We start from the raw sequence: 26,532 nt of genomic DNA, 5'->3' as shown, positions 1-26,532 counted from the left end.
GCTGTAATGGAGAGCTTTTATGGGGGGCTGGTTACACTTTTTGCATAGAGTTGCCAGCCCCCTGGTCCAGGTGGGGGTATGCCAGCTTTTGAGACTGGGTCCCATTACAGCCATGCTTGAATAAGAATTAATCGAAATGCGGCAACAGGCATCTGGATTACGCGTCGGCTTTTTATGGCTCAGAAAATTTGATGAATTGCACTCCAATTTGGACTTTGATATTGCTTCTATGCTGGAGTAGACACATGGAAAGACTGTGACTTGCTTCTATTATGATTTATTATTGCACTTTGGCCTATTGATTTATATCATACTTGTTATGTTTATTTGATTTATATTATACTTGCTGTTATGCTTATTTGATCATTATATACTTGCTTACTTGCTTGTGTGTTATTCTTTTTTGTTTCCTGCATTGTACACTGGCTTCCCCCCCTCCTTTTTTGGCTTCTAGTACTGGTATTCAGATGTTTACATGGTGGCTCCCCTTACTAGCCATGCCTAATAGGCACTAATAGGCCTATCCTCCATGAATCTGCTTAATCCCCTTTTAAAACCATCTATGCACATGGCCATCACTACCTTCACTGGCAGAGAATTCCATAATTTAATTACTCATTGAGAAAATAAGGGCTTTTTTCTGTCACAAACTACCGCCCATCAACTTCATTGGGTGCTCTGAGTTCTAGTATTATGGGAAAGGGAGAAAAATCTCCCTTTGTCCACTTTCTCCACCCCCTGCATAATTTTATAAACCTTTATCATGTCCCCTCCCTAGCCTTCTTCTCTCTAAACTTAGAAATCCCAGACTCTCTGGCCTTTCCTCATAGCAAAAAGCGCTCCAACCTCTTGGATCATCTTGGTTGCCTTCTTCTATATTTTTTCCAGCTCTGCAATGTTCTTTTTGAGATACAGCAACAAGATCTGTACAAAGTATTCAAAATGAGGCAGCTTCATGGCTCTGTACAAGGGCATTACAATATTTGCCCATTTATTCCTAATCGCTTTCCTACTAATCCCCAGCATGGAATTTGCCCTTTTCACTGCTGTGAAATGGGCTGACATTTTCATTGAGCTATCTGCTTATAACCCCAAGATCTCTTTCAACATTGATTTCAGATAGTTCCAAAGCCATCAGCATGTTTCTAAAGTTGAGCTTTTTTGGCTGTTTTTGTTTAAATGTGAAATTTCTTCGTGTTCAAAATGCTACAGTCCTCTAAATTGCCTGTACAAAAAAAATATCATTATAGGAAGAAGGGGGGAAATTGGATTTTTGACTTAATATTTATTGAATTCACATTTTTAGTTTAGGTATGGTGCAACAAGCAGTCTTCAAGAAATGCACTTTAAAACATAGGAATATATTAATGAGATTTGTCAAATATATGTATATACACAGGGCACTTAAATTTTCCATACAAAATTTGTAATTGATCTAATGGGCAACCATTGCCTATCTTACAATGCATCAACCTGATTTCTGAACTGGATTTGACCTACAATAGCCATCTCCATTTCCCTAGGAAATATTTAGTTGCTGATTAAACCACATGAACATAAGTTACAAAACAGAGAATGACCCTACTGAGCCATTTGAATCTCTTAGGTGAATTTCTTGATCTCGTCATACAAGACTAATACAAAAGCACCCCCCATACCCCTCAACACGTTGGACCAGGCACCTTTGAAGAAAGCCCTGGCTCCTTCATCTTTTCCGATCTTCTTCCAGCAATCAATTGTGCCCTTGTACATAATGTCAGCTGTGGAAAACATTGTGAACAAGTAAGTCAGTTTGTATTCAAGAACCTTCTCTGTGAAAAATGCCAGTGCAAAATTATTCTCAGTCTCTCTAGCCTTCATATAAATCACGCTGCAGCCAAATGTCCCCCCCAGCCCCAAATGCAGATAAAGTCTTCAAGTGGGTCACCCCCATCTGCTAGTGATGGAAATTATTGTCCATGAATACTGGATTTGAAACAAACACCTAGAAAATCATGACCTTGCATTAATTGACAGTCGCCTGTCAAATGGCACCCTCTCCAAATCTGCTTCTTAAAAGGGAAGGCACTCAGTCTGTAAGTGTCTCAACTTCTCTTGACCTCTGAACATCTCAGCTAACAAATCAGTTGTTCCATTATTTTTTTAAAAAAGAGCTATCTCCTTACCTCCTTTCCTGCCAGACTGCATCATCATTCTACGCCGGACTGTGTCAAAGGGATAAGACACCAACCCTGCTACGGCAGTGACAGACTGGGCGATCATCCAACTCACAAAAATGTGCACATTCTTTGGATCAGGCAGCATACCTGAAAGCAATAGGTTTAGGGAGAAAGTTTTTTTGGGGGGAAAGGAAAAACAGTTCACAGAAGCACCTGGCCATTACTGTCTTGCTCAAAAGGTATCAGTGAGTTCACAGGAACTTGTATTACATGACTCCTGGAGCAGACCTCCTCTATTTCAGCTGCACCGGAGTTTTAGGGCAGAAGCTTTTACTCAGTTTTTTAGTCAGAGCCAGTTTGGTGTAGTGATTAGGAGCGCAGACTCTAATCTGGAAGAATTGGGCTTGATTCCCCACTCCTCCACATGCAGCTGCTGGTGTGACCTTGGGTCAGTCACAAGTTCTTTCAGAGCTGTTCTCTCAAGGGCAGTTCTCGAGAGAGCTCTCTCAGCCCCAGAGGAAGGGAAAGGAGATTATAAAAGACTCTGAGACTCCTTTGGGTAGTGAAGGGTGGGGTATAAGTCCAGTCTCTTCTTCTTCTTCTCTCCTTCACAAGGCAAAAGAGTGCATCGTTGACCATGATTTCCCAGTGCCTGGAATTTGTAGCTTTCACTAGAAAGTGGTCAGTTATATAGTCACCAGTGCCAGAAATTTTTAAACTCCAAATCCTCCCAAAGTTAAATGTCTACACTTCTTCAGACAAAAGCTGCCAAATCAAATACATTTTTATTCCACCCTTTCTCCAAGACTCTCAAGGCAGCTTCCAGTAGGCTGTTCCACTGTGTCCTCATGGACAGTCTGTGAAATCTGACTAATCAGAAACAATGACTGCCCCAAAGTCACCTAGCAAACTCCAGGGTAGACCAGAGATGCAAATTAAGGTCAAATCCAGCAATTACTGACTATTCTTGGAGGACTGCTGCTCCTTTGAGATCTTCAGGACTAACTGTGGCCATGAAGAAATGTGCTTGGCCAGAGAATTGTCAACCTCAGGCAGGATATCCTACCGAAGTCAGGCTGCCCATGTAATTTACACAGGAAGTTCCCACTGGGTGCCCCGCCCTGGAGTATAACTAGCAGGAGGAAGCAGAGCCAAGCTCTGCTACAGAAGCCACTTGGCTGAGACCTAACCAGCAGCACCGACAGTGGTGTAGGACCACCCTATGGCCTCTTCATGCATTGCCAATGCCGTGGTTATGCAGAAGGAAGCACTACATGAACTGACACCCATCTCTGGCACCACTGGCAAGATGAAGAAGAAGAGATTGGATTTATATCCCGCCCTTCACTACCCAAGGGAGTCTCAGAGCGGCTTACAAACTCCTTTACCTTCCCCTCCCCACAACAGACACCCTGTGAGGTAGATGGGGCTGAGAGAACTCTGACAGAAACTGCACTTTTTCAAGGACAGCTCTTATCAGAACTATGGCTTGCCCAAGGTCATCCAGCAGGTGCAAGTGGAGGAGCGGGGAATCAAACCCGGTTCTCCCAGATTAGAGTCCATGCACTTAACCACTATACCAAACTGGCTCTCTGAGCCAAGCGGCCCCACCCACACTGGCTTGAAGCACCACAGGAGGCTGGCTTGCTCCTGGGCTCCACCCCCCCTCCTACTGTACTTCCCATCTCAAAAGAAACCATGCCTATGTGATGGAGTACTATGGAAGGCACGGCATTTTCTGAAGGAAGCTGGGGAACTCACAGGAGGACAGAGCAAGATCAGGCTGGAATATCTGGGGCATTACAAGAATATCTCCTTTCCTACACCAGCAAATAAAAGTACTCCTCCTAATTATTCAGCTTCTGAGCCCCTTATGACTTAATTCTCAAGAGCTCCAAAGGTCACATGCTCCTATCAGGTTAGCAGGTTGCTATGTACTATGCAAAGGCCGCTCATGATATAAGTTCAGGTTGAATTCCTCAGAAGAAAGGTGATACTTAAAGGTTCTTCTCCTTCTCTATCCCCCCCCCAACCAAGAAAGGGGAAACAAACACTAGTCTCATCTCAAGTCTACAAAGTTATCAACCCATACAATGATGAAGGATCCAGTTTTTGAACCATGCTGAAATGTTTTACAATGTCTCCAGTATCAATGTCACTTGGGCAGGCTAATGTTGTATATTCATCTTTTATAATTGAGCTTAAGACCTTTGGTCATAGAAGCTAATAAATATAAGTAAGTAAGTAATGTCGCTTGGGCCAGTGCAGAGTCTACACTGCCTTTTGTTACGAGGGCTGTGGCTCAGTGGGAGAGTATCTGCTTTGCATGCAGAAGGCCCCAGGTTCAATACCTGTCATCTCCAGTCAAAAAAATCAAGTAGGGGGTGATAGGAGGAGACCTCCACCCGAGATCCTGGAGAGCTGCTACCAACCTGAGCAGACAATACTGAACCTGAGGGACCAGGTTTTATTATGGGGAAGGACTGTGGCTCAGTGGAAGAGCATCTGCTTGGCATGTAGAAGGTCCTAGGTTCAATCCCTGGTATCTCCAGTTGAAAGGACCAGGCAGGAGGTGATGTGAAAGACCTCAGCCTGAGACCTGGAGAGCTGCTGCCAGTCTGAGTAGACAACACTGACCCAGGTGGACCGATGGTCTGATTCAGTTTAAGGCAGCTTCAAGCAGCAGCTGGACAAACACTTGCCAGGGATGCTCTAGGCTGATCCTGCATTGATCAGGGGGTTGGACTAGATGGCCTGTATGACCCCTTCCAACTCTGTGGTTCTGTGTTCATCTGTTCTATCGAAGCCGCCCTTTCCTTACCCTTAGCCGTGTCATAGACGCCAAAATAAGCTGCTCTGTAGATAATGATGCCCTGGACCGAAACGTTGAATCCCTGGTAGAGACCCTTGAGGCCATCGGATTTGTAGATCTTGGCAAGGCAGTTGCCCAGCCCACTGAACTGCCTCTCATTCAGCCCTTTCCCGACGTCAGCCGCTAGCCTGGTCCTGGCGAAATCCAGAGGGTACACGAAGCAGAGAGAAGTGGCTCCGGCAGCACCCCCAGAGGCCAGGTTGCCTGCAAAGTAGCGCCAGAACTGCTTGTGCCTGTCCACGCCCCCGAGGAAGATCTGCTTGTACTTGTCCTTGAAGGCAAAGTTGAGGGCCTGGGTGGGGAAGTACCGGATGACATTGGCCAGGTTGCCTCTCCAGAAGGAAATGAGGCCCTGCTCCTTGGGAATCCTCACCACACAGTCAATGATTCCCTTGTACTGCATTTCGGCTGTGATCTGTTGGCTGGCATGCTGGACCTGTGGAAGGAAGAAGAGGGGGAGCAGAGAAAGAGAGGGGCAAGGGAGAAATGGAGTCATTAAGACTCATTGTCATCGTACCTCCGTAATCAACGGCAGCAAACCTCTGGATACCAGAGCTACGGGGAAACATCAGGGGAGGGCCTTGGCCTCTGTGCCCTGTTTGCTGGCCTTCTCCAGGGCAACTGGGGTGCCTGCTGTATGAAATAAGCTGCTGGACTAGTTCCCGAGGTCATTTCGGGGGGGATCGTGGGGGAACGCAGTTCCCCCGGGTGAGGTACAGGGGGCGGGGCACATGATGAAGCCCCACCCCCTGCTTCCAGCCCTCATTCAGCCAGGAGGAGGCAGGAGAAGAAGGAGGGTAAGTTGCTTCCTCCCCGCCTCTCCCCACCCCTGCCTGCCTGGGGCCAGGGAGGGCCTTCGCGGGGCTTCCTTGCACTCCCGCCGGCCTTGCAGGTCCACCGCCAGGCCCCTCATGGGGCTCGGCAGTGGAGCTGCAAGGCCAGCGGCGGTCCGTTGGTGGCGGGGTGTGTGGCCTTATGACACACTTCTGGTGATGTCAGGGGGTGTGGCATATGCGAATGAGTTATGCTAATGAGTTCTCCTAGCTCTTTTTCTACGAAACGACCCCTGGGTAGTTCTGATATTCTTACATACAACATCTCAGTGTTGGCTATTCCCACATTTGACATTAGGCTGCAGGAGGTAACCTGTCTTCTTATCCATGCCCAAAATTCAGTGCCATTGATCATTGCCTCTTGGGGTTAATATCAACAGCTGCACAGAGAACGCGCAGTCACCTCTGTGAGCATCATGACTGGAAAGGAGGACACAGCTAGACAGCGTAGCTGTTCTTCATTCCAGTCACGAAATAAATGACCGTTTCCGCTCTGACGTCCTGTAAAATTACTACTATATGCAATCTTGATTGCCTCTGTCTCTCAGACACCAGTTTTGCCAAGGTGACATATACAACACGAGAGGGACGATACTATTTGCAGTAGAGAAGGCAGCTGCATAGACTAGCTGGTCTCCTTCCATTCATCTGGTCCTTGCTCAGGACGGCAAGTCCTTGAAATGACCTCCTTTTAGCTACCAAGCCGGTGAGCCTACCAGAAAACCAGATGTATATCCGTGAATGGTTTAAAAGCAGAAAGGTTGCTTAATAAATCCAACCATTTTGTTCAGCCGGGACTCTGAATGCCATTTTCACAAGGCTGAGTTAGGGGACTGAAGGTGCAATCCCGTGCATGTTTATACAGAAGTCCCATTGGGTTCAATAGGGCTTACTCCCAGGTAACTGTGCATGGGATGGCAGCATCCATGGGTCATCTTCTAATGGGAATCACCACCACAGAGAAAGAGAGAGCATGAACCAGTCACCCAAGATTTGGTGGCCTTTCTTCCCTAGCCTGGTGCACTTGCAGGCCTGTTCTATAAACAGAATGGGGAGGAAAGAGCTCTGCTGGTCTTGTGTAACCAGAACTCCACAAGTGGAGTTTCCATATTTAGTCACTTGCAGCATGTGCCCATCTCACACTAGAATGCCTGAGGCTGAGCAACTCTTAAAACTTCAGTGTTCTCCGTCTAGCCTCACACAAGGAATGATTTCCCCCCCTCTTAGAGATGTAACAAAACATCTTTGGGAAAGGGGTGGGGGCCCGCTGCATTTAAAGCCATCTCCATTAACATTGTCGTCATTAACATTAACCTGCCGATGTCCCAAGGCTGCAGGAAGTAACCAGACCAGACAGCTGTCTATTAGACAACTTCCAACAAGTTTCTGCCACTGACTTTTGGGAGAACGGCAACCGAACGAGGCCCAGCGGCGCCTTCAGATTTAGATACCAGCTCGCCCCTCCGCCCAGCCGCGATTTTCCTTACCTGCAGCAGCAATTTCACCCTTTCAATAGGGGCTACCGCCGTTTTGGAAATGGCAGCGGCGATACCACCGGCCAAAAAATCCTTAAGAAAGCTCAGGGCTTGGTCAGCCATGCTGGAGCAACCCCAATCGACACCGTCTCTGCCTCACCTTCAGCGCGCCCACGCCAGGCACCTCCCCACCCAGCAAAGCCCCCCCAAAGGCCGACCGCACCGCGCTCAGCCTGGCGGGCCCCCCCGCCTCTGGAGCCTATTTATAACCCCTCCGGGTCTCGCGATAAGAGGAAGGGCTCGCCGGGGGCTGATCCGCGTCGACATTGGTCGGGACCCCTCCTCAGGAAAGGGCACCGGGGCAAACCCGCCATGCTGCGCTTCCTCGACGGGACGGGACTCCAGCCAGGGACGCTGGCAAGGGCAAATTAAAGTTATCTGCGCGCCCTGTTGGGGAATGCGATGTCACGGCATGTGCTCGCGGTATTAATAGCACAGGGTGGCACTGGGGACGCTTAACCCTTTGCCTCGGGCGAGGAAGTCCGCGTAGAAAAAGCCCCCGGCGGCGGCGGTGCTCATAGCAGAGCCAGGGCGCCCAAGTAGAGCGCTTTTTCTTTGTGGGCGCGAAGACGCTTCTATCCCGCCCTTTTGTGCCCAGGAACCGGGGGGGGGGGGCCGGGACCTGGCCCGCCTACTTTATCATTAACAAAAAACCCTGCAAGGTCCGTTGGGGTAGTGACTCAACTAAAGGTGAGCTGCATCGAGGGTGAACCTGGATTTGGATCCAGGATTTTCCCAGTCCGAGGCCAGCGGTATTTAGTATGCCGCTCTGGTCTCCATCACATTACAATAAAGGCACATCTCAGCGAGTCTGGCTGTGGTAGGTACTTGGTGGGGGTAGAAAGCGCCGTCAGGTCACAGCTGATTTATGGCGACCCCATGGGGTTCTCAAGGCAAGAGACTAGCAAGTGGTTTGCCATTGCGTGCCTCTGCATAGTGACATTGGTATTCCTGGGAGGTCTCCCATACAAATACTACTAACCAGAACCAACTCTGCTTAGCTTCGGAGATCGGGCAAGCCTGGCCTATCGAGATAAGTGGAGATAAGACACTTACCTGTCCCTACGTGACTATTATCCTAAACTCAATAAGTAAACCTTGTTGAACTAAACAGGATTTAATCCTAGTAAGTGTGACTCTCATTCAGGTTGCCACCATTTCTCTTCCTGACTAGACTTCCATGTCTCAAACAAATGCCAAACCAACAGAAATGAAAAAAAAGGGGGGAGGTGTCCTTCTTTCCTTATCATGAAAGCATGTGAGCATGTGCAGAGGATGACTTCCCTGATTTTGGTTAATGACAATCAGACCCCCTGTACATCTAAGATGGAGGGAGAGATTTCCAACTGCGATCCCATGCACACTTATTTGGGAATGTGCCATTAACTTAGACTGACATTGCGTATGGATTGTAAATTGCAAGGAGTTTTGAAAGTGATTGTAAATCGGCCTTCCTGCATTGATATTAGAGAGTTTAGAAACGTGCAATTAAAACTGCCTTTCTGTTTTGCAAATGTGCACAAGGGGGGAGTGAAGAACTCTTTAAATGGCATGTGTGAATTCTGTGTGAATGAGATGCCATTTAACTTATTTCTAAGTCAAGGTGTATGCTGCATGGCTGATATCATGAAATCATTGTCCCGTCTTCTTACCAACTATTTCCTGTTCTGGCTAGCAGGCGCTCTCCTTTCCCAGCTCCGCTGATGAAATCCTTTAAGTGGAGGATACTAGGAATTCAATTTAGGACTTTCGTCCATGTGTTTTACCACTGACCTGTGTCTCTTTTCAGGTGCAGACCTATGTTTTTGCCTCAGAAATTGAATTGGCTTATGTGGTTGCACAAAAGGGAATTCAAAAATGTGCACACATTTAAGCTACTGATCCTAGGATTAGAATTTGGGGGGTAGAGCCCTAGATGTTCTTGCAAGTGTAGCACTGTGGCTTTAAAGTTCAGCCGAACAAGATTCTTTCAGACGGCGACAGTTTCCCTCTGTTCGTAGATGTCATGAGGACATCCTGGTGGAGTCTTACAAGGTCATCCTTTGCATGTGACAGGAACACAGGTGTCATTTTAGGAGGGAAGGAGGCTGGAGGAGCACAAGACTTGGCGGCAGAAAGTGCAGAGCCAAAATGTGCAATGTGTCCAGTGGTGTACGACACTGGCTGACATGACCAGGTTTGTGGGTGTCATAAAATACACTCCTGCACCCCTTGTCTCTGCATACTTCCCAGTGAAATGTGCATAGGTCAGGTGGGGAACTTGACAACGTGGTCCATCCTCCAACAGCCCACGCATATACACATGTGCTTTCATTGTACGCACATAAAATTTCTGAAAAGGACTATTTTCATTGTTTTCTTTTGCATTAAGTAAAGGTAAAGGTTTCCCTTGCTCGAAAGCCAGTCGAATCTGACTCTAGGGTTGCGGTGCTCATCTCCATTTCCAAGCTGAAGAACAGCACTCTCCAAAGACCTTTCCGTGGTCATGTGGCCGGCATGACTAATGCTGAGGCGCACGGAACGCTGTTACCTTCCCACCGAAGCGGTACCTATTTATCTACTTACGATTTCTTGCTTTCGAACTGCTAGGTTGACAGGAGCTGGGGCCAGAGACGGGAGCTCACTCCGTCATGTGGCACTCGGGTCTCGAACTGCCGAACTACAGACCTCCTGGTCTGCAGCTCAGCATCTTAACCTCTGAGCCACCACAGTCCCTCTTGCATTAACCCCCCCACACACACATATGGGATTGCTAAATGACCAGAAGAAATGATCTGCCTTGCTCTCATGTCTTTAACAGACACTTGTTGTACAGAAATCAGCATTGACTGCTCATATCTGCACATTAAGTGGCTGTTACTCAGTTGAAAAGTTGGCCATGCAATCTACATATAGCATTCATTGTAATGTGTGGGGCTTGCCAACCTCCAGGTGGTGGCTGGAGATCTGTGATTACAACTGATCTCCAGGTGACAGGTATCAGTTCACCTGGAGAAAATGGTCACTGTGGCATTATACCCCATTTGAAGTCCCTCCCCTCCCCAAACCCCACCTTCCTCAGGCTCCACCCACCAAATCTCTAGGTGTTTTCCAACCTGCAGCTGGCAACCCTAGTATGAGAGACAGTCAAGTGGGCTTTTAAGGGTGCAATCTTATGCACACTTACAGGGGACTAAGCCCTAAGGGACATACAGCCAATAAAATATGCATAGAAACAGGCCTGTATAGGGTAGCAAATATTTAAAACAGGGGTGCTGGATCTGACATAAATGTCTCTTTGTCGGTCCGGGCCATGTGTGCCATAAAACATAATGCCAGGTACTGGAGATAGAAACTGTATAAAGGACACCAGCTGGTAAGCTCCGAATTGGTGTGTCCTCACTGCCAGACCCCCTGGGGTGGGAGGGGGTGCAGAGGAAAACCCACAGAGGTGGACCAGAGAGGCTGCAGTGCAGTGCTGGGCAGATGCTCCCACGATGATTGACTGCTGCAGGTGAGGTTGTTCTGCTGTGCTAAAGCCATAAAGGAGTGGCTCTGCCCATCCCCCCCCCCAGCTCCCTTCCTTGCATCAGTTGCTCACAGGCCGCATAAGAGTCCTGGATGGGCTCCCGGGCCTTATGTTTGACACCCCTGATTTAAGATGTTGCTGCAGAGACTTACTGCTGTTCCCATCAGGGAGAAAGACAGAGTATTACTGCAGTAATAAAGTTATACACTCACTTACTTGGGAGTAAGTCATACTGCGCACAGTATGTTCCTGTGCCTTTAACAGCAGTCTGACATACAGAGATGCATTTTACCTCTATGTCGGGAAAAGTTTCACTTGCTAAACTACAGCTTGATCCAGATGCAGCAAAAATAGCAACTGCTCCAGTCCACAGTACACCCAGTAAGTTGTGCTCTAAAAGTTGTTACAGTTTTCACTTTGAACGCTTCAAACAAGACCCGCATAGGGATCCTGATGCCAAGCATTCAGTATTTTGCTGGTCTCACCAATAAATCCACATTCTTGCAAGCGCAGTGTCAGCCAAGCTAGCTCAGCAGAGAGGTTTCGCTATTGATTTGCCTCCCAGCTCCACCCATAATCCATCAGAAGTAGTCACTAATAAAGATCTGTAAAACTAAGTATTCTGTATATTATTTTCTCAAAATCATAAGTGTATTTTTCAATATGACATTACAGGATCACACTTGTCATATTATATCTCTATATACCATCCAAGAGTCATCACCATACAATTACAGAAATATGAAATTCTATATAAAACTATTTAGCATTTGAAGGGCACACTTCCATACATTTGAGACACATCAACATTCCACTATGTAACAACTTCAAACACCATTTTTTTCCAGTTCAAAAAATGCCAGTCCCAGGTCCAGGAATTGATCCAAGACGAAGACTCCAGATTTAATAATCATTTCGAGTTTCTTCTTCAGAAAAAGGACTAGTGTATAACAGAGATACAATTACTTTCACATAAACATAGGATCCCTATCAATTACTGTGATGACCACATCATTACTGAAAACAGAAGACGCCTGCTCTTAGGGTTAACGGTTGACTCTGTAAACGCCTCATTCACATTCACTGCAAGCCTTCTCACTCAATACTCTGGTACTCTAATAAAAGAAAAAGAGCCAATATATGTCTATTTATATATATCACTCAACATCAAAAATTCAACACAAAGCTGGCAGACTACAGATATGCAGATAAAGAATGGGACAGATTGTGTAAGTCTATTTTGAAAAGGTGCCATGGAAAACTAGTTTAGTAGTTAGAGCCCTGTGCTTATGTTAGTGGGGGAAAACATCTAGAAATATTGTCCATCCCCATCCTCCAAACATCTTTGGGGTCAGGTCCCAAATAATTGCCAATCTTGCCTAACTGTACACACTATACATTATATCTGTTTATGTTACATTGAATTCTCCATAGGACTTTACCTCATGGGAAATAAAATGTAAACATAAATATGCTTTTGCTGAATCAGAAGACATAGCCTCACTTTTTAAGTGTTCTTCCTTAAATTCTTCATTAACAGCCCCACCCCTAGACGTGATTTTGTTTCTTTTCTGTTTATTCAAGTCTGTCATAATATCAGACATTTTTACAAAGGCTGCCCTGACTCTAGCCACCAGCTCAAGGGGAAACAGCTACAGAGTTTGCTTTCCCTCCACCACCAACCACCACTGCCAGAAACTGTCCTTGGAGAAAGGATGGAGATAGATGTGAGGAATTAACCAAGCAGAGAACTAGCTTCTGTGCTTTAAAAGTTGTACAGGAGGGGGAATTTGGATAGGTGATGCAGAGCTGAGGAAAGTTGTAGATACTGAAATGGTACACAGATATTGAAGTCTATTGCATGTGGTTACTTTTAGCAATTTGATCATGGCCAACATTTCTACATTAGGGAATAGCTCTGTAGGAAATGCAGCTACCACATGTCATGCAGAGGTAATACCTTCTGTTCTCCACAATTGTTAAAAGTACAGGAGGCATATTCCTCATGGTACCTGGTCATCCCTTTTCAGGGATGGAGGTGACTGAAGGGGAGGGGCTTCATTTCCTAGAGGCAGGGATGCTTATTTATCTGACTTTACTTCCATTGAGCTGCCCTGTAGATCTCTAACTTGTATTTTAGAATTGGCCTTATGAAGCAGGCTGACTTCATCTGAATGGGTACAAAGCCAAAACCTGAGGCCTTCTGCTGCCTGACTGGCCTGAAAAGCATGCTGCCTGGGCAGGGCTTGTAGCAACAGGATTCTACTTCTGTTGCCAGGCAAGTGGCCTGGAATAACCTTATAACAGGTTCACAGTAATACTATCCCCCCCAGCAAATTTCGAAAGAGACTCATATCATTCTCAGCCCCCTTTTTACTGTCACTGCTTTCTACCCTCTGCGTTGGAAGAGCAGAATTAAAACAAACTCTCTCCCAGATATATGTAGACAGTGTTGCCCTTCTTTGTTCGACTTTTTCTCCCGTCACAGTAATTTCTTCTCCCCTTATCTTTCACCATGTTGAAAGCAATACAGAAAGCCCTCATTATGTGGATGCAGCTTGTGTTTAGAATTGCTCTCTTTTACTCTCTCTTTCTCTTTTGATATTCTGCTATTGGAATTGTGGCTACAAAAAGGAGAGGATAATTGTGGCAGCAAAGAAATTATTTGTGGGTCTAAAATGCCTGTCAGCTAGGCTGCCATATTGTTTATAGCTGCAGGTTCGCATGCATGACCTGTGTACCAGTGGATGCCACATTCCTTTCCCTGCTTCTTCCTTCATTATCTCTGACCTTGTAGTCTTGCCTATGTAGTGCCTCCCCATTAATTAACCGTGGGACTAGTTTCGTTTCCCAGGCTCTAACTGTTCTGGGGTTTCCTTCCCGTCCACGGGAGTCAGACCGATTGGCCCACCGGTGGGAGGGGGGGTTAGTTTGAATGCACTATACCTCTTGATGCTTGCCAATGTATTAGTTATTCCTAACAGTGAACATGTTCCTGCAACCATAGTTCTAACAATAAAGTATAACCTTCTTGGAAGTGTGTGCTCCGTTGTTTGACTGTGGGTCCTGACATTCTGTTAGGAATCTACCTTTCCCTCCTTCACGCATCTCTCCCGCTGAGATGAGCGAAGAAGAGGAGAAAACCGTCCCCACAACGACTGGGAGTGAGATTCCTGACACTAACTAATTTACTCTAAATAGTGAGTGGAGATTTGTCCCACAGGTAGTCTTTTGAATGACACCTGTAAATATATCAACATGATTTTTGAAGGTCTTTATTACACCTTTAAAAATGAGTGCTCTCCGCAGAATGTTTGGTTGCTTCATTTGCTTAATTTCCTCCCATTTCAAAATGCAGGGAGATTGTGTGCATGATTGGATGGCCCTGTGGACTGTCTGCATTGGTATATGTACCAGAGGGGGGGATAAAATAAGTGCTGCTTCAACATTGTTCAGAAGCACCAGATCTTGACTTCCTACACAATCTTCATTAAGTGGGGTGGGTTATGTTCTGCACATCTATTTTAAAGCAACCAGTTTGACACCTGAAATCTGTTGCCAAAGGAACTTTATGTTGCTTATTTGAAGCATAGCAGCCACACTTGTGACTTCAGCACTACAGCCAAGGTTCTAAGCATCAGTAATGTAATCTGCTCTCACAGGGAGTGCTGTGTTGAAATAGTACAGGACCTCCACATGTTGTGACTTCTGCAGTAGCATTCACCTTGCATCCCTCCCAGATTTCATCCCACTACTATCAAAGCCAAGCTGGCAGTCTTGTTTCATCACAATTTCCTCTGTGTATTGGCCACCTTCCTAGCAAGCCTATAGTGAAGCTGAACTGACTGTGAAGGCATGAATTACAATGCTCCCAAGTACCGGAATCTAGACATTTATATGTCATTGAAGTCAATTGTCTGCTTAACATGGCATTATTAGTTTTAGCTCTGATCTTGCATGAAAAGTGCAATGAATATTTAATACATATTTTGTTTACTTCTCTCTATGGAGCTTCAGATCTTTTGTTTTGCTTTTGGCTGGAAGCAGCAAGGTTACCCATCCCATTGAGGAGATCTGATATAGAGGTACCTGTACTAGGTTATAAATGAAGTTGACACTTTCCTGATCTGCCTTTAATGGCAGCTAAACATGGAGGAACTAAGCAGGTGAAACTTTGCTTGGCATGAAGATAAACAGATTTCTATGTCAATGTGGTGCTAAAGAGGCACGGGATCAGGGCCAAAAAAGGTGGCAAATCTAACCAGGACTAATAGGGGTATAGAAGGGGTCCTGAGTTGCTCAGGAGAAAGATGGGCATATAAGTATTTGGAATAAATAAATATATATTTTAATGAATAAGATGGGAAGGGTCATCTTTAGCATCCTGTATTACAATACTCATCTGGATCTATTGTTGATTTTTTAAAAATAAAATGTTATTAACATATTATAAAAGAAATCAGTACAGAAGACACATGAACTCTTAACAACATACCCAGTATCTATATAAGATAAATGGATACTGGATGGACTTACATTAGCTTAGTTACCAATAGATTACACCATCAGCCGAACAATAGCCCTTCATATTTTGGTTTTCTTATTTGTTCCCAGTCAAATTTGTCTATGTTCATTTTCTCTAATACAGGGTACCATTTGTCCATGGGGTTAAGCAGCTGTTGTTCAGCATCTTTATTATTTGTCCAGAACGAGATTTTCTCTTGTAAGAAAAAATCCCAGACTTTGTGCAACCATTGTTGCATCGTTGGAGTGGAGTCTGCTTTCCATTTGCTTGCTAATAACACTTTAGCAGCTATTTATTAACAGAACATTAATTAGCTTTTTCTTAATTTCAGGTACACCATCTGCAGGCCAAAGATGAAGCAAAATCAATGCCGGGTCATATGGTAAGTTGTAACCTGTTAAAGCTTGGATATTCTGGATAATGTATTTCCAATATTGAGCAACAACCGGACAATCCCACCATGTGTGTATGTATGATGCTTTCTGACCACATCGCTTCCAACACAGTGGTGAAGTATTTGTATATATGTGCGCCAATTTTACAGGCGTGAGATACCATCTCACGGATCTATTGTTGATGGCTGATTTTTTCCCCTCCCTCTTCATCTTATTTGGACTTGGTGAACCATCACGGCCTGCTCTTTCTGATTGCTAAGCTAAATACTGTTGCTTATTGTATGATAGGCAAGCCTGCATGGTAGAAGGCTAGAGTGTTGGGCTAAGATCCGGGAAACCCACATTTGAATCCCTACTTTGCCATGGAAACTTGCTGGGTGACCTTGACCCAGTCACACACTCTCAACCTAACCTCACAGGGTTGTTTTGAGGATAAAATGGAGAAGGGAAGAATGTTGTAAGCCACTTTGGATCCCCATTGGGGACAGAAGTGGGGTATAAATAAACTAAATGAATAAATGTTTATCCTCATAGAAGTAAAAGCTCTTGGATGAACCCCCTCCCCCAACTTTTTAGTTATTTCATTAGTAGTGCTTATGCTCTGTACTGGCACTAATAGTGGCACTCTGTTGTGACTTTTATTAATCATCTGATTAATTTATCTTCCTTTTATTGATATACGGTTGTTTCATCACTACTAGGTGTTATTATAATTTATCACAGCCATAAGCTTCATAAGCAACCTTTGGTATTCCGTATTTAAGAGCCAGCTTTGCTAATATTGAAAAAACCTTTCACCACTAGATGGCAGAACAATCATTTCTTAGACTTAGTTAAGAGGCACAGACTGACATGTTAGTGGTACAATCTCAGCTAGAGGAACTTCCTTGTGTGTGTTCGTGTGTGTTATCTCAAACGTTTAGCTAACCAACGGATTGAATAAATAGCAGTATTCTTTATATGAGCTGATGAGAAGCAATGATGGATAGGACACCTGTAATTTAATAATTATATGAAAGAGAAAGACTTGGCAGGAGCTCAGATTCCCTGTTCTGCATACATATTAAAGTATTAGGACGCCTGTTCTCCTTTCTGAGTCATCCAACATTATGCTGATATTGAGCAAAAACAGGGACATATGGTGGATTCAGATAACTGGAGAAAATTGGCAAATTAAGTTTAACAAATAGCATCATTAATTTATAGAGAGGGTAACCTTGTGGCAGACCAGTCCTGTGCCTGCATATTTGGAGGTGTCCCATTGGATTGGATCCAGTGGTAGATTTCAAGAAACACAACTGGGGGGATTTTTCTGGTTTCCCTCCTTCCACTGCAGATCCCCGCCCCACATGCTGTTCCTGCCCCCCCCCCCCATCCCCCACAAGCAGCATTTCTGGGAAACCCTTTGGGCTGTAGCAAGATGAGAGAGGCAATAAAGTCCCATTTTGCTGATGGAAACCCTTCCCACTAGATCCAACTCATTGTGTTCAATGGAGCTTTCTTCCAGGGAAGTGTGCGCATGATTGCTGCCCACAACAAATTGTCTTGTGGCTCCTTAAAGGCTGACGGATTTACCTTTCATGCCATTTATTGAGCCAAAAGCAGTACTCGTACATCATTTTTCTAGCATTTTTCTGTACCTTGCAATATTTACCTCGTCTGTATGGCAACCCTCCCTGTCATGTGGGTTAGAATGAGAGACATTGACTTGTTCATGGCCACCCGGCGAACTTAATTGCCGGTTTCAGTTTGGGTTTTCAGTGTCCAGCTATGTAGCATACCATTCATTGTAGTGAGGCATTCGATTCTATCCAGAGAAATTTATAATAGAACTGAAATCTTATATTTCAATAGGAAAAAGTCAATATTGATTATTTTAACAAAGTATATTTATAATTATTTCTGGTGGTGGCCATTCTCTCCTAACGTTTTGCATTTAATTGTTTGAAATTTGTTTGTGGTTCGTGGCTGAAACAGTAAACATAAACGGAGTCATTTCAGTTAGTGAGTCCATTAGAGCAGAGGTCCATCAGTGGCTATTAGCCACAAGGTATAGATAGGGGCTCTGGGGCAAGTGATGCTCTGTCATCTTGGTGCTTGGGGGGGTCAACAGTGGGAGGGCTTCTAATGTCTTGGCCCCACTGGTGGACCTCCTGATGGCACTGGTATTTTTGGCCACTGTGTGACACAGAGTGTTGGACTGGATGGGCCTTTGGCCTCATCCAACATTGGCGTCTCTTATGTTCTTATTATGTTCATTAAGTATTCCTACATTTTTGCATTTTCATTTTATGTCAACCCCCCCTGCAAAAAAACCCACCCCAGAATATTTCCATTGAAAAGGGGGGAAAGACTTGACTTTCATGCTATACATCCCGAAGTGCTATACGTTCTGTTTTAGAAAGCATTTCACTGCCTTCTAAACTTGTTATCCTGCCAATGAAACGTTCCAGACGTTCAGATCTGTGCTCAGATCACCTTAGAATAAAAAAAAAAAAAACAGGCTGTTGACCCTGAAGCATTTATCCTATTAAATTCCATACACATACAAGTTAATGCTATTTTATGTGCTAAGTTACACATGATACATTTTATGTTAAGCAGAAAAATGGGTTTGATAGGAAATTATTGCATATATTTCAATTTCCTTCAAAAACTCTGTTTTTCCAAGAAGAGGGGGCTGCTTCTTTTTCGGCCATGGCTTCAACATTTCCAGAAATTTAACACCTCTAGAAGTGAGGCAAAAGAAAATTCCCAGAAATAAATCTGGAAAGGAGTGATCCTGGAGCACATCAGCAGCATCTCTTCTCATATGAATACATGCCCTTCCCTTGGTTTATACCCTTGAGTAAAACCCTGTGGGTTTCCCCCCCAGATTTCTTTTTGAACTGAAACAAGCAGCATCACTTTAAGCCTTTGCCTCTGAGCAGATTTAGGTGGCTGCTAAGCACTGTGCTGGCAAAGCCTGAAGACACACTGGTCTGTCTAGAGCAGGGGTGGCCAAACTGTGGCTCGGGAGCCACATGCGGCTCTTTCACACATGTTGTGCGGCTCCCGGCAGGGCAGCCGGGGAAGCTAAATATCATTAGCAAACAAATTTTCATTGGACAAATAAATATCATTATCAATATCTGTTTTTACCCCTTTTGTTATTATTTTTGGCAGCCTCATTTAATGTTAATAATAACAAGCAAATCTGCATATTTCCCAGTAAAAACGTGTAATATTTGTTAATGTCTTGCGGCTCTCAAACATCTGATGTTTATTCTGTGTGGCTCTTACATTAAGCAAGTTTGGCCACCCCTGGTCTAGAGACACTTCAGTGCCTAGACATGCAGATATTGCTCCAGCAGCACTGCTCTAGAAATGAATGGCACCAGGAGTGTGTTGGTGGTAGAGCAGAGCTTAGATGGTCCCTTCAGTCTCCACAACCCTGGGGACACCCCACAGCACTGTCAAAATGTTACATTAATCCTGCATAACCTTTACAATTCTTATGCAGCATATGCAGAGTGAAAATACAGATGACCCCTGCCTCCCACCACACCTTCAAGCCCCAAATTTGCATCAAACTACAGCTGTCCAAAGGGCAATATAAAGCCCAGTCCATGACACCCATAATTCAAATGACAGGGTACATAGGAAGGACTACATCATGCCTCCTGTTGTGCACACTTAGAACACACATGGGTGGGTTTGAGGGATGGGAACTCTAGAGAAAGAGCATCTTACATGGACAGCAAGGGAGAGAAAGAACAGTGTTGCAGCACTGATCTGCTCAGACTCCTTACAGGCAATGGTCCCTCTAAGCTGTGGAGTCTTGTGAGCAAAAATTCTACTTTCTGAGCTACTGGCATTAAAGTTGTGAGCAGCTGATTTGGCTGCTGCATAAATGAGTTTGCTCTGGAGCCATCCTTCCTGAGCTATGACAAAAATGTGTGAGCTGGAGGCTAAAAAAAATGAGCTAGCTCACACTAACTCAGCTTAGAGGGAACACTGCTTACAGGTATTCCACCTGTAAAACTCCAGAGACAAGCCTGCACTCTTATAAATGAAGATGCAAGGAAAGGACAATGCACCCCACATAGATAAGCGGGGGGCTGGCTGCCCCAGACTGTGACTGCTGCCACTGTTTCCCAGTCAGAGTTGCCAACTTCCACGTGGGGCCTGAAGTTCACCCGCAATTACAACTACAGAGATCATATCCTTGGATAAAATGAGATCTTGGTGGGTGGGATCTACTAGGCTGCGATCACACACACTTAATAAACCACTTTCAATCCACTTTCAGTGCACTTCTCTAAATGGATTTTACTGTGTGAACTGGCAAAATCCAGTTGGAAAGTGCATTGAAAGTGGATTGAGTGTGGGTTATTCTGTGTGTGTGATCGCAGCCCTATAGTAACACATCCAAGGTGAGCTCCCTCCCTTTCCAAAACTCCACCCTCCTCAGGCTCCATCCCTGGAACTCCAGGAATTCCCCAAGTCAGAGTTGGCAGCCCCGTTCCCAATGCTTCCTGTGCTGATTCTGTACATTGGCCCAACAACCCTTCCCCCACAACAGTTGCTAAGAGTGTTTTATCATCTTATTTAGATATTTATGCACTGCCCTGCCCTGCCCTTGATGGCCCAGGCTAGCCTGATCTCCTCAGATCTCAGAAGCTAAGGAGAGTTGGCCCTGGTTACTATTTGGATGGGAGACCTCCAAGGGACTCCAGGGTCACTACGCAGAGGCACCTCTGCAAGTCTCTTGCCTTGAGAACCCTACAGGGTCACCATAAGTTGGCTGCTACTTGATGGCACTTTACATACCTACATTTATGCCCTGTTTTTCTTCCCCATGGGGACCCAAAATGGCTTACAACATCATTCTTCCCTCTCCCATTTTATCCTCACAAGAATAATCCTGTGAGGTAGGTGAGGCCGAAAGAATGTGAGTGGCCCAAGAGCACCCAGCAAGCTTCCATGACACAGTGGGGATTGGAACCATGGGTTTCTCAAATTCCAGTCTGGCACTCTAACCCCTACACAACATTTATTCTCAAGATATACAGTACATCTCTAATGTGTGTGTGTGTGTGTGTGTGTATGTAAAGACTATGTACACTCAGCATATGAAGGGAAGGAAGAACAACAAAATCCAACCCATAGAAGCAGGTTAGATAACCAAAAGGGTTAAGTAGACAGGCTCTAGAAGTATGTAAATGAGGAAACCAGACTAAAAACAAAAGTTAAAACTAATTTTAATAGTACTTTTAAAATAAATTTGAATAGTAATGAAGTGTAACAAATAGTAACCAAATGTTAATTATTGTTGTTACTACTTAAATAGTAATTAAGTAGTAATCTCTCCTTATATATAATTGTGAGGAATTTCACATTACCCTTTTTAACCCGTTTTGAAGCTGTTTTTGATCCATCATGGAGTAAACCGGTATAGGGCTGCCATTTCACACATGGCCTATTCCTTCCAGTAAAGAGCTGGATCTGAAGCGGTTTGCCATTTCAGACTGCACCGCTTTTCCCCCACCGCTTTTCGCCCGTGTGAGCGATCTCCGGCTTTTTTTTAACGTTCACTTTTTAGCGCTATAGCACTATAACAAAACACTCCAGATATTTCAATGGCGTTGATATATTGCTGTTCCGTTATAGCGCTATAGCATATAGTTCTCCTGGAGAAAATGACTGCTTTGGGCAATAGACTCTATGGAATTATACCCTCTGCACCCCAAACCCTGCCCTCCCCAGGCTCTACCCCTCAATTCTACAGATCTGGCCCTCCACTTAGTATTGCCAGCCTCCAGGCAGCACCTGGAGATCTCCAAGATCACTTCTCTCGAAGAAAATGGCTGCTTTGGGCAATGGACCCTATGGAATTATACCCTGCTGAGGTCCCTCCACACCCCAAACCCTGCCCTCCCCAGGCTCTACCCCTCAAATCTACAGGTATTTCCCAACCCAGAGTTGGCAGCCCTGTAACTGGCTATGGAACCACTTTCCAGACCCTTGGAACCCAGAAGACATGGCATAGGAGGAGGTGCTTTTCTACTTTAGCTGCCATTGCATAACCCCAAATCAACATAAGTCAGTGGTGGAGGGAACCATACCTGTTACCATGAGGCTGTCCTCCCATACTACCTACTTGGGGCAGCAGAATGACTTAAGACCTGCCTTATAGCTAAGCAGAAGGAAATAAATATGGCTTGCCTCCCTCTATTTTTCCCTTCCCTCTGCCGCCCCACCAGCCACAGCCGGGACACTCACCTGGAGCTTCCATCTAGAACTCGTTGTATTTCTTCCCAAAACGAGCCTTACTCCTAGTTGTTTAATAATAACAATTGTTGGCTTCTGGTTTATGGCGACACACAGGCAGACCCATTTCCCAGATGCCCCGGGGATGCAAACTGCACACCAGCATGTAGGAGGGGGCGCAACGGGTCGCGACCCCCCCGGAGCCTTGGTAAAAGGCTCCTAGCTAGGGGGCTTTTGAGGGGTGACCTCTTCGATGGCATGATGCCAGAGAATTGAGGTGCTCCTCCACCCCAAAGGTCCTGCCGCTGAGTGACCGCATGGTACGAGTGCTGCTGACTGGGACAAGGTTGGAGATTGGGTGGAAAAAAACGATGCCAAATGAGGCCGGTTGGCCAACAACGAACTGTGAGTCGGGTTGAAGCAAGCATGAAGATTTAAAAAGAAAGCTGCCCCCTCCTTAAAGAGCGACAAGAAAGTGAGCGGGGGAGAGGTCCCTCCCAAACGCATAGACAAAATGCAAACAAAAAAAGGGGGGAGCGGAAAAATAAGCATTTAAATCTGTTTTAAGAGACTTACCAGAGTGCAGATAAGCGTTTGGGCGAATATCAGAGACTTTAGCAACTTGTTGAAAAGTAAACAAATCCAAAAAGATGGTGGGGAAGAAACCGGAGAAAGAAAAGCTGTTGAAACCGAAACTAGTGGGTAGTCCTCGAACGGAAGAGACTACTGAGCTCTCAAAACTGTTGGCTGATTCCTTGCACCCTCTGCTGGATGAGATGACTAGTATCAAACAACAACTGTCAACAATTGGTCAGAGCTTGGCTTCACAGCAGTTACAATTTACTCAATCTTTAAAAGCAACAGAGCAAATGGGAGAGAAGGTGAAGGAAATCGACGCCAATACTAAAAAAGTTAAGAAAAAGGTGCAAACGCTGGAAATGAAGCAAGCTATAGAAGAGTCAAAACTTTTACAGCTGCAAATGGAGAAAGCAAATTTGGTCCTATGGTTTCAAGGGGTCCTGGAAATTAGAGGAGAGAATCTGAAGCAATGGCTGAGTGAAGCAATAGCCCCAATGACAGATTGGACAGCAGAATACCTCTACAGCGAGATGGATGTGGTCTACAGGTCCTATTCCTCATACGTCAAGAAAAATAATCTGCCTGGGGAAATAGTAGTCAGATTCTCGAAGAGACATGTGAGAGATGCTATCTTGAAAGCAAATACAGGAACACCCTTGAAAATTGGGGACAACAACATAGGATTTTAAAAGACATTCCGTTTGACATAAGACAGAAGAAAAAGAACTATAAAGAATTAATCCTTTTCTTACAAACAAATGGCATCAATTACAGATGGCTAATTCCAGAATGTGTCATTTTCAAACTCCACGATTAAAAAAAAAAGATTGACTCTGTTTTTAAAGCACGTGGCTTTCTGCGAACACAGCTTGGGGAACCAGCTGAGGACAAAAAGGAAGAAGAAAGCAAATCTGATGGCGAGTTAGGCTCGGTGTCTTCGGATGAGGACTCCCTCTCTGAAAAGGGGGCGGCTGCCCCCAGAAGTTCATGTAAACTGAGGATTAGAAAATATAAGAATAAATAAGGGCTGAAGGACTCTGATTTGTGCCTGAAAAAATGTTGAAATAACTTTGGGATGCTCAGGGGATTTCTTTAAACAGTTAAAGGGATGGTTAAACAATAATTAACCTAGCATAACCGACTATGTTCATTGCATTATTAGCTTTCTAAAATAGCATTGAGACAAGCTGATGTATTGATCTCCTACTCTTGGGTTTTTAGTTAGGTGTGTGTTATTTTTGTTTCTCCTTAGATGTAGTCCCCCTCCCTATATTTTCAGTTATAGTTTGTAGTTTGTAAAAAAAAACAATAAAAAACTCCCCTTAGGGGGATTAAAATATATATATTAATTTTTAGTTTCAGTTTCTTTATATATTTCTAGAGCCTGTCTACCTAACCATTTTGGTTGGCTTTTTTTCTGGAAGAATGCACTGGAACGGAGTTCTGGAACCTCTTCAGCAACATTCTTTTAAAAATGTTTAAAAGTTCATGATTTTTCAGTATACAGATTGAAAACTTCATTTCCATCTTGAGAGTTCCAGCACCTATTTTTCAAGAAGAGGAAGAAGAAGAGGAAGAGGAAGAGGAAACAGCAGCAGCAGCCCTGGATGGATGGGTGGATGGATGGACGGATGGACAGACAGACAGACAGACAGATAATAGATGACAGACAGTTGCTACAGCTGGCCACACACTACATAAGAACATAAGAACATAAGAGATGCCAATGTTGGATCAGGCCAAAGGCCCATCCAGTCCAACACTCTGTATCCCACAGTGGCCAGAAATACCAGTGCCATCAGGAGGTCCACCAGTGGGGCCAGGACATTAGAAGCCATCCCACTGTTGATCCCACTAGTGGTGCATACTACCACAGTATAGGACCAGGGCGCCATTTTTTTTTGTCTCCACTGTATTTTTGTTAGCTTTTATATGTCTGCTTTTTTAAAAGGTTTAAACATGTTAATATTTTATTTACTGTTATTTTATTTTTTAACTTCTGAAAAGCCAGTGATTCTCAAGCTTTTTGAAATAGGTAAGGTAAAGGTAAAGGTTCCCTTGCTCGAAAGCCAGTCGAATCCGACTCTAGGGTTGCGGTGCTCATCTCCATTTCAAAGCCGAAGAGCCAGCGCTGTCTGAAGACGTTTCCGTGGTCATGTGGCCGGCATGACTAAACAAACACCAAGGCGCACGGAACGCTGTTACCTTCCCACCGAAGTGGTCCCTATTTATCTACTTGCAATTTCTTGCTTTCGAACTGCTAGGTTGGCAGGAGCTGGAACTAGAGACAGGAGCTCACCCTGTCTTGCGGCACCCGGGTCTTGAACCGCTGAACTACTGACCTTCCACAGCCTGCAGTTCAGTGTCTTAACCACTTGAGCCACCGCAGCTCCTTTGAAATAGGACCCAGGAATAATTCATGTTATATTGCCCCTGATCAACATAAAACAGTTAACACTGAACAAATTTATAATACATAAACACTAAAAATACTGTGCCTTTCTTCCCAGTGGGGACCCAAAAGCAGCTCACATCTTCCTCCTATCCTCACAACAACCCTATGCTGTTGTACCTTAAGCTGAGCACTTGTGATTGGCCCAGAACCTCCCAGAAAGCTTCTGTGGCAGAGTATGGAACTTGCATCTCTTAGTTCTGTATGATGTTCTAACCACTACACCACTCTGGCTGTCTAGAACCCCCCTCACACACACACAAACGAGAGAGGGCATAATTGAGCAACAAACTGTGCTTTGTGGCCATTTCATATACTATGTGGAAGTAAATCTAAATTTGCCATTGAGCTTCCCAGAGCCTCCTCTCATCCCATTCCTCTTCCCGCCCCCTCCTGGCCTTGCAACCCATCTTGTGAGACCCATAGTTTGAGAACCACCGTACTCAGTCAAAAATTGTGTTTCAAATGTATAATATAAATAAAATAACCAATTAACAACAACAACAAAAACATGACTGGAGGAAGTAACACTGTCTCTTCCCCACTGTAACATAGCCTTCATGGGGGTGGAAACGAAACAGAGCAAATAATTGTAAACCGAAAAATACGAAGTCGAAAATTCCTTCTGCAAACATGCAGCTAAATATATCATTATTACTGTTGTCCATAACAGCCCTAAAGATGAAAAGAAGTTTGGTACAAATCGTTCATTTGTATAAAGCAGGCAAGTGGGATGGGGACCTCCCCCCGCAAATAATGGCTATACAAGCAAACCCTTTCACTGCCTTGCCGAAAGGGAAGCCTGTCCCCACCTCCCAAAAACCCAGCTGTGCCTATGAGCTCTGCAAAATGGTGAATGAACGCCTTGTTCATCATTATTGCTTAAATCATTCCTATTTATGCCAGTATTTTGTGGATTATGTTTTGACGAAAACTCTTTCTCGCCAGTGAATAAACGCTGCCGCTTTTAAAAATATTTGTATGCAAAATGTCTTGAAGGCCATTATGAAAACCCTTTGCAAAAGAAGCTTTTTTCCAACCTCCCTCCAAAAAGCCACTCTGCCCCTGCATTTTCTTTCATGCTAAACAGTTCAAATGAAAGGCCTTTCAGAGTTAACTAGTTTCAGCAATACCAGTGTTTTAGTGTAATGAATAACTTTTCATAGCTAGACAATCACACACCATTTCAGTATGCTGGTATTTCTATTTCTGTGTGCCCCCAATGGAGGGATTTCTGTGGCAGAATTTCTTTCTCCGAGAAAGCTGGAGCGATCAAAACCCTGATTAACCTCTGATATTCACGTGCTGCTCTTGATCTTAGGGCCCGGAGCAGTAACAAAGAGTTAATGGCAGCCATATGCTTGGGGTATTGTGGGTACTGCTGACCCAAATGTGAACTCCATGAGTGACTGCAGCTAACTG

At 44.7% G+C, this 26,532-nt stretch overlaps 1 protein-coding gene across 1 annotated transcript; it reads right to left on the bottom strand.

Moving 5' to 3' along the window:
- Window positions 1-1,270: 1,270 nt before the first annotated feature.
- SLC25A4 (solute carrier family 25 (mitochondrial carrier; adenine nucleotide translocator), member 4) lies at window positions 1,271-7,586 on the bottom strand. The gene is made up of 4 exons (XM_015418696.1): window positions 7,352-7,586; window positions 4,981-5,467; window positions 2,166-2,306; window positions 1,271-1,760 (listed from the first exon to the last, which is right to left on the bottom strand). Exons 1-4 carry the CDS (start codon window positions 7,460-7,462, stop codon window positions 1,603-1,605), a joined length of 897 nt encoding a protein of 298 aa, XP_015274182.1. The 5' UTR covers window positions 7,463-7,586; the 3' UTR covers window positions 1,271-1,602.
- Between the last annotated feature and the right edge of the window lie 18,946 nt (window positions 7,587-26,532).

This window comes from Gekko japonicus, unplaced genomic scaffold (genome assembly GCF_001447785.1).
Source record: "Gekko japonicus isolate JY-2015 unplaced genomic scaffold, Gekko_japonicus_V1.1 scaffold663, whole genome shotgun sequence".
NCBI classification, from domain to species: Eukaryota; Metazoa; Chordata; class Lepidosauria; order Squamata; family Gekkonidae; genus Gekko; species Gekko japonicus.
This window is presented reverse-complemented; position numbering and strand designations above follow the sequence as displayed.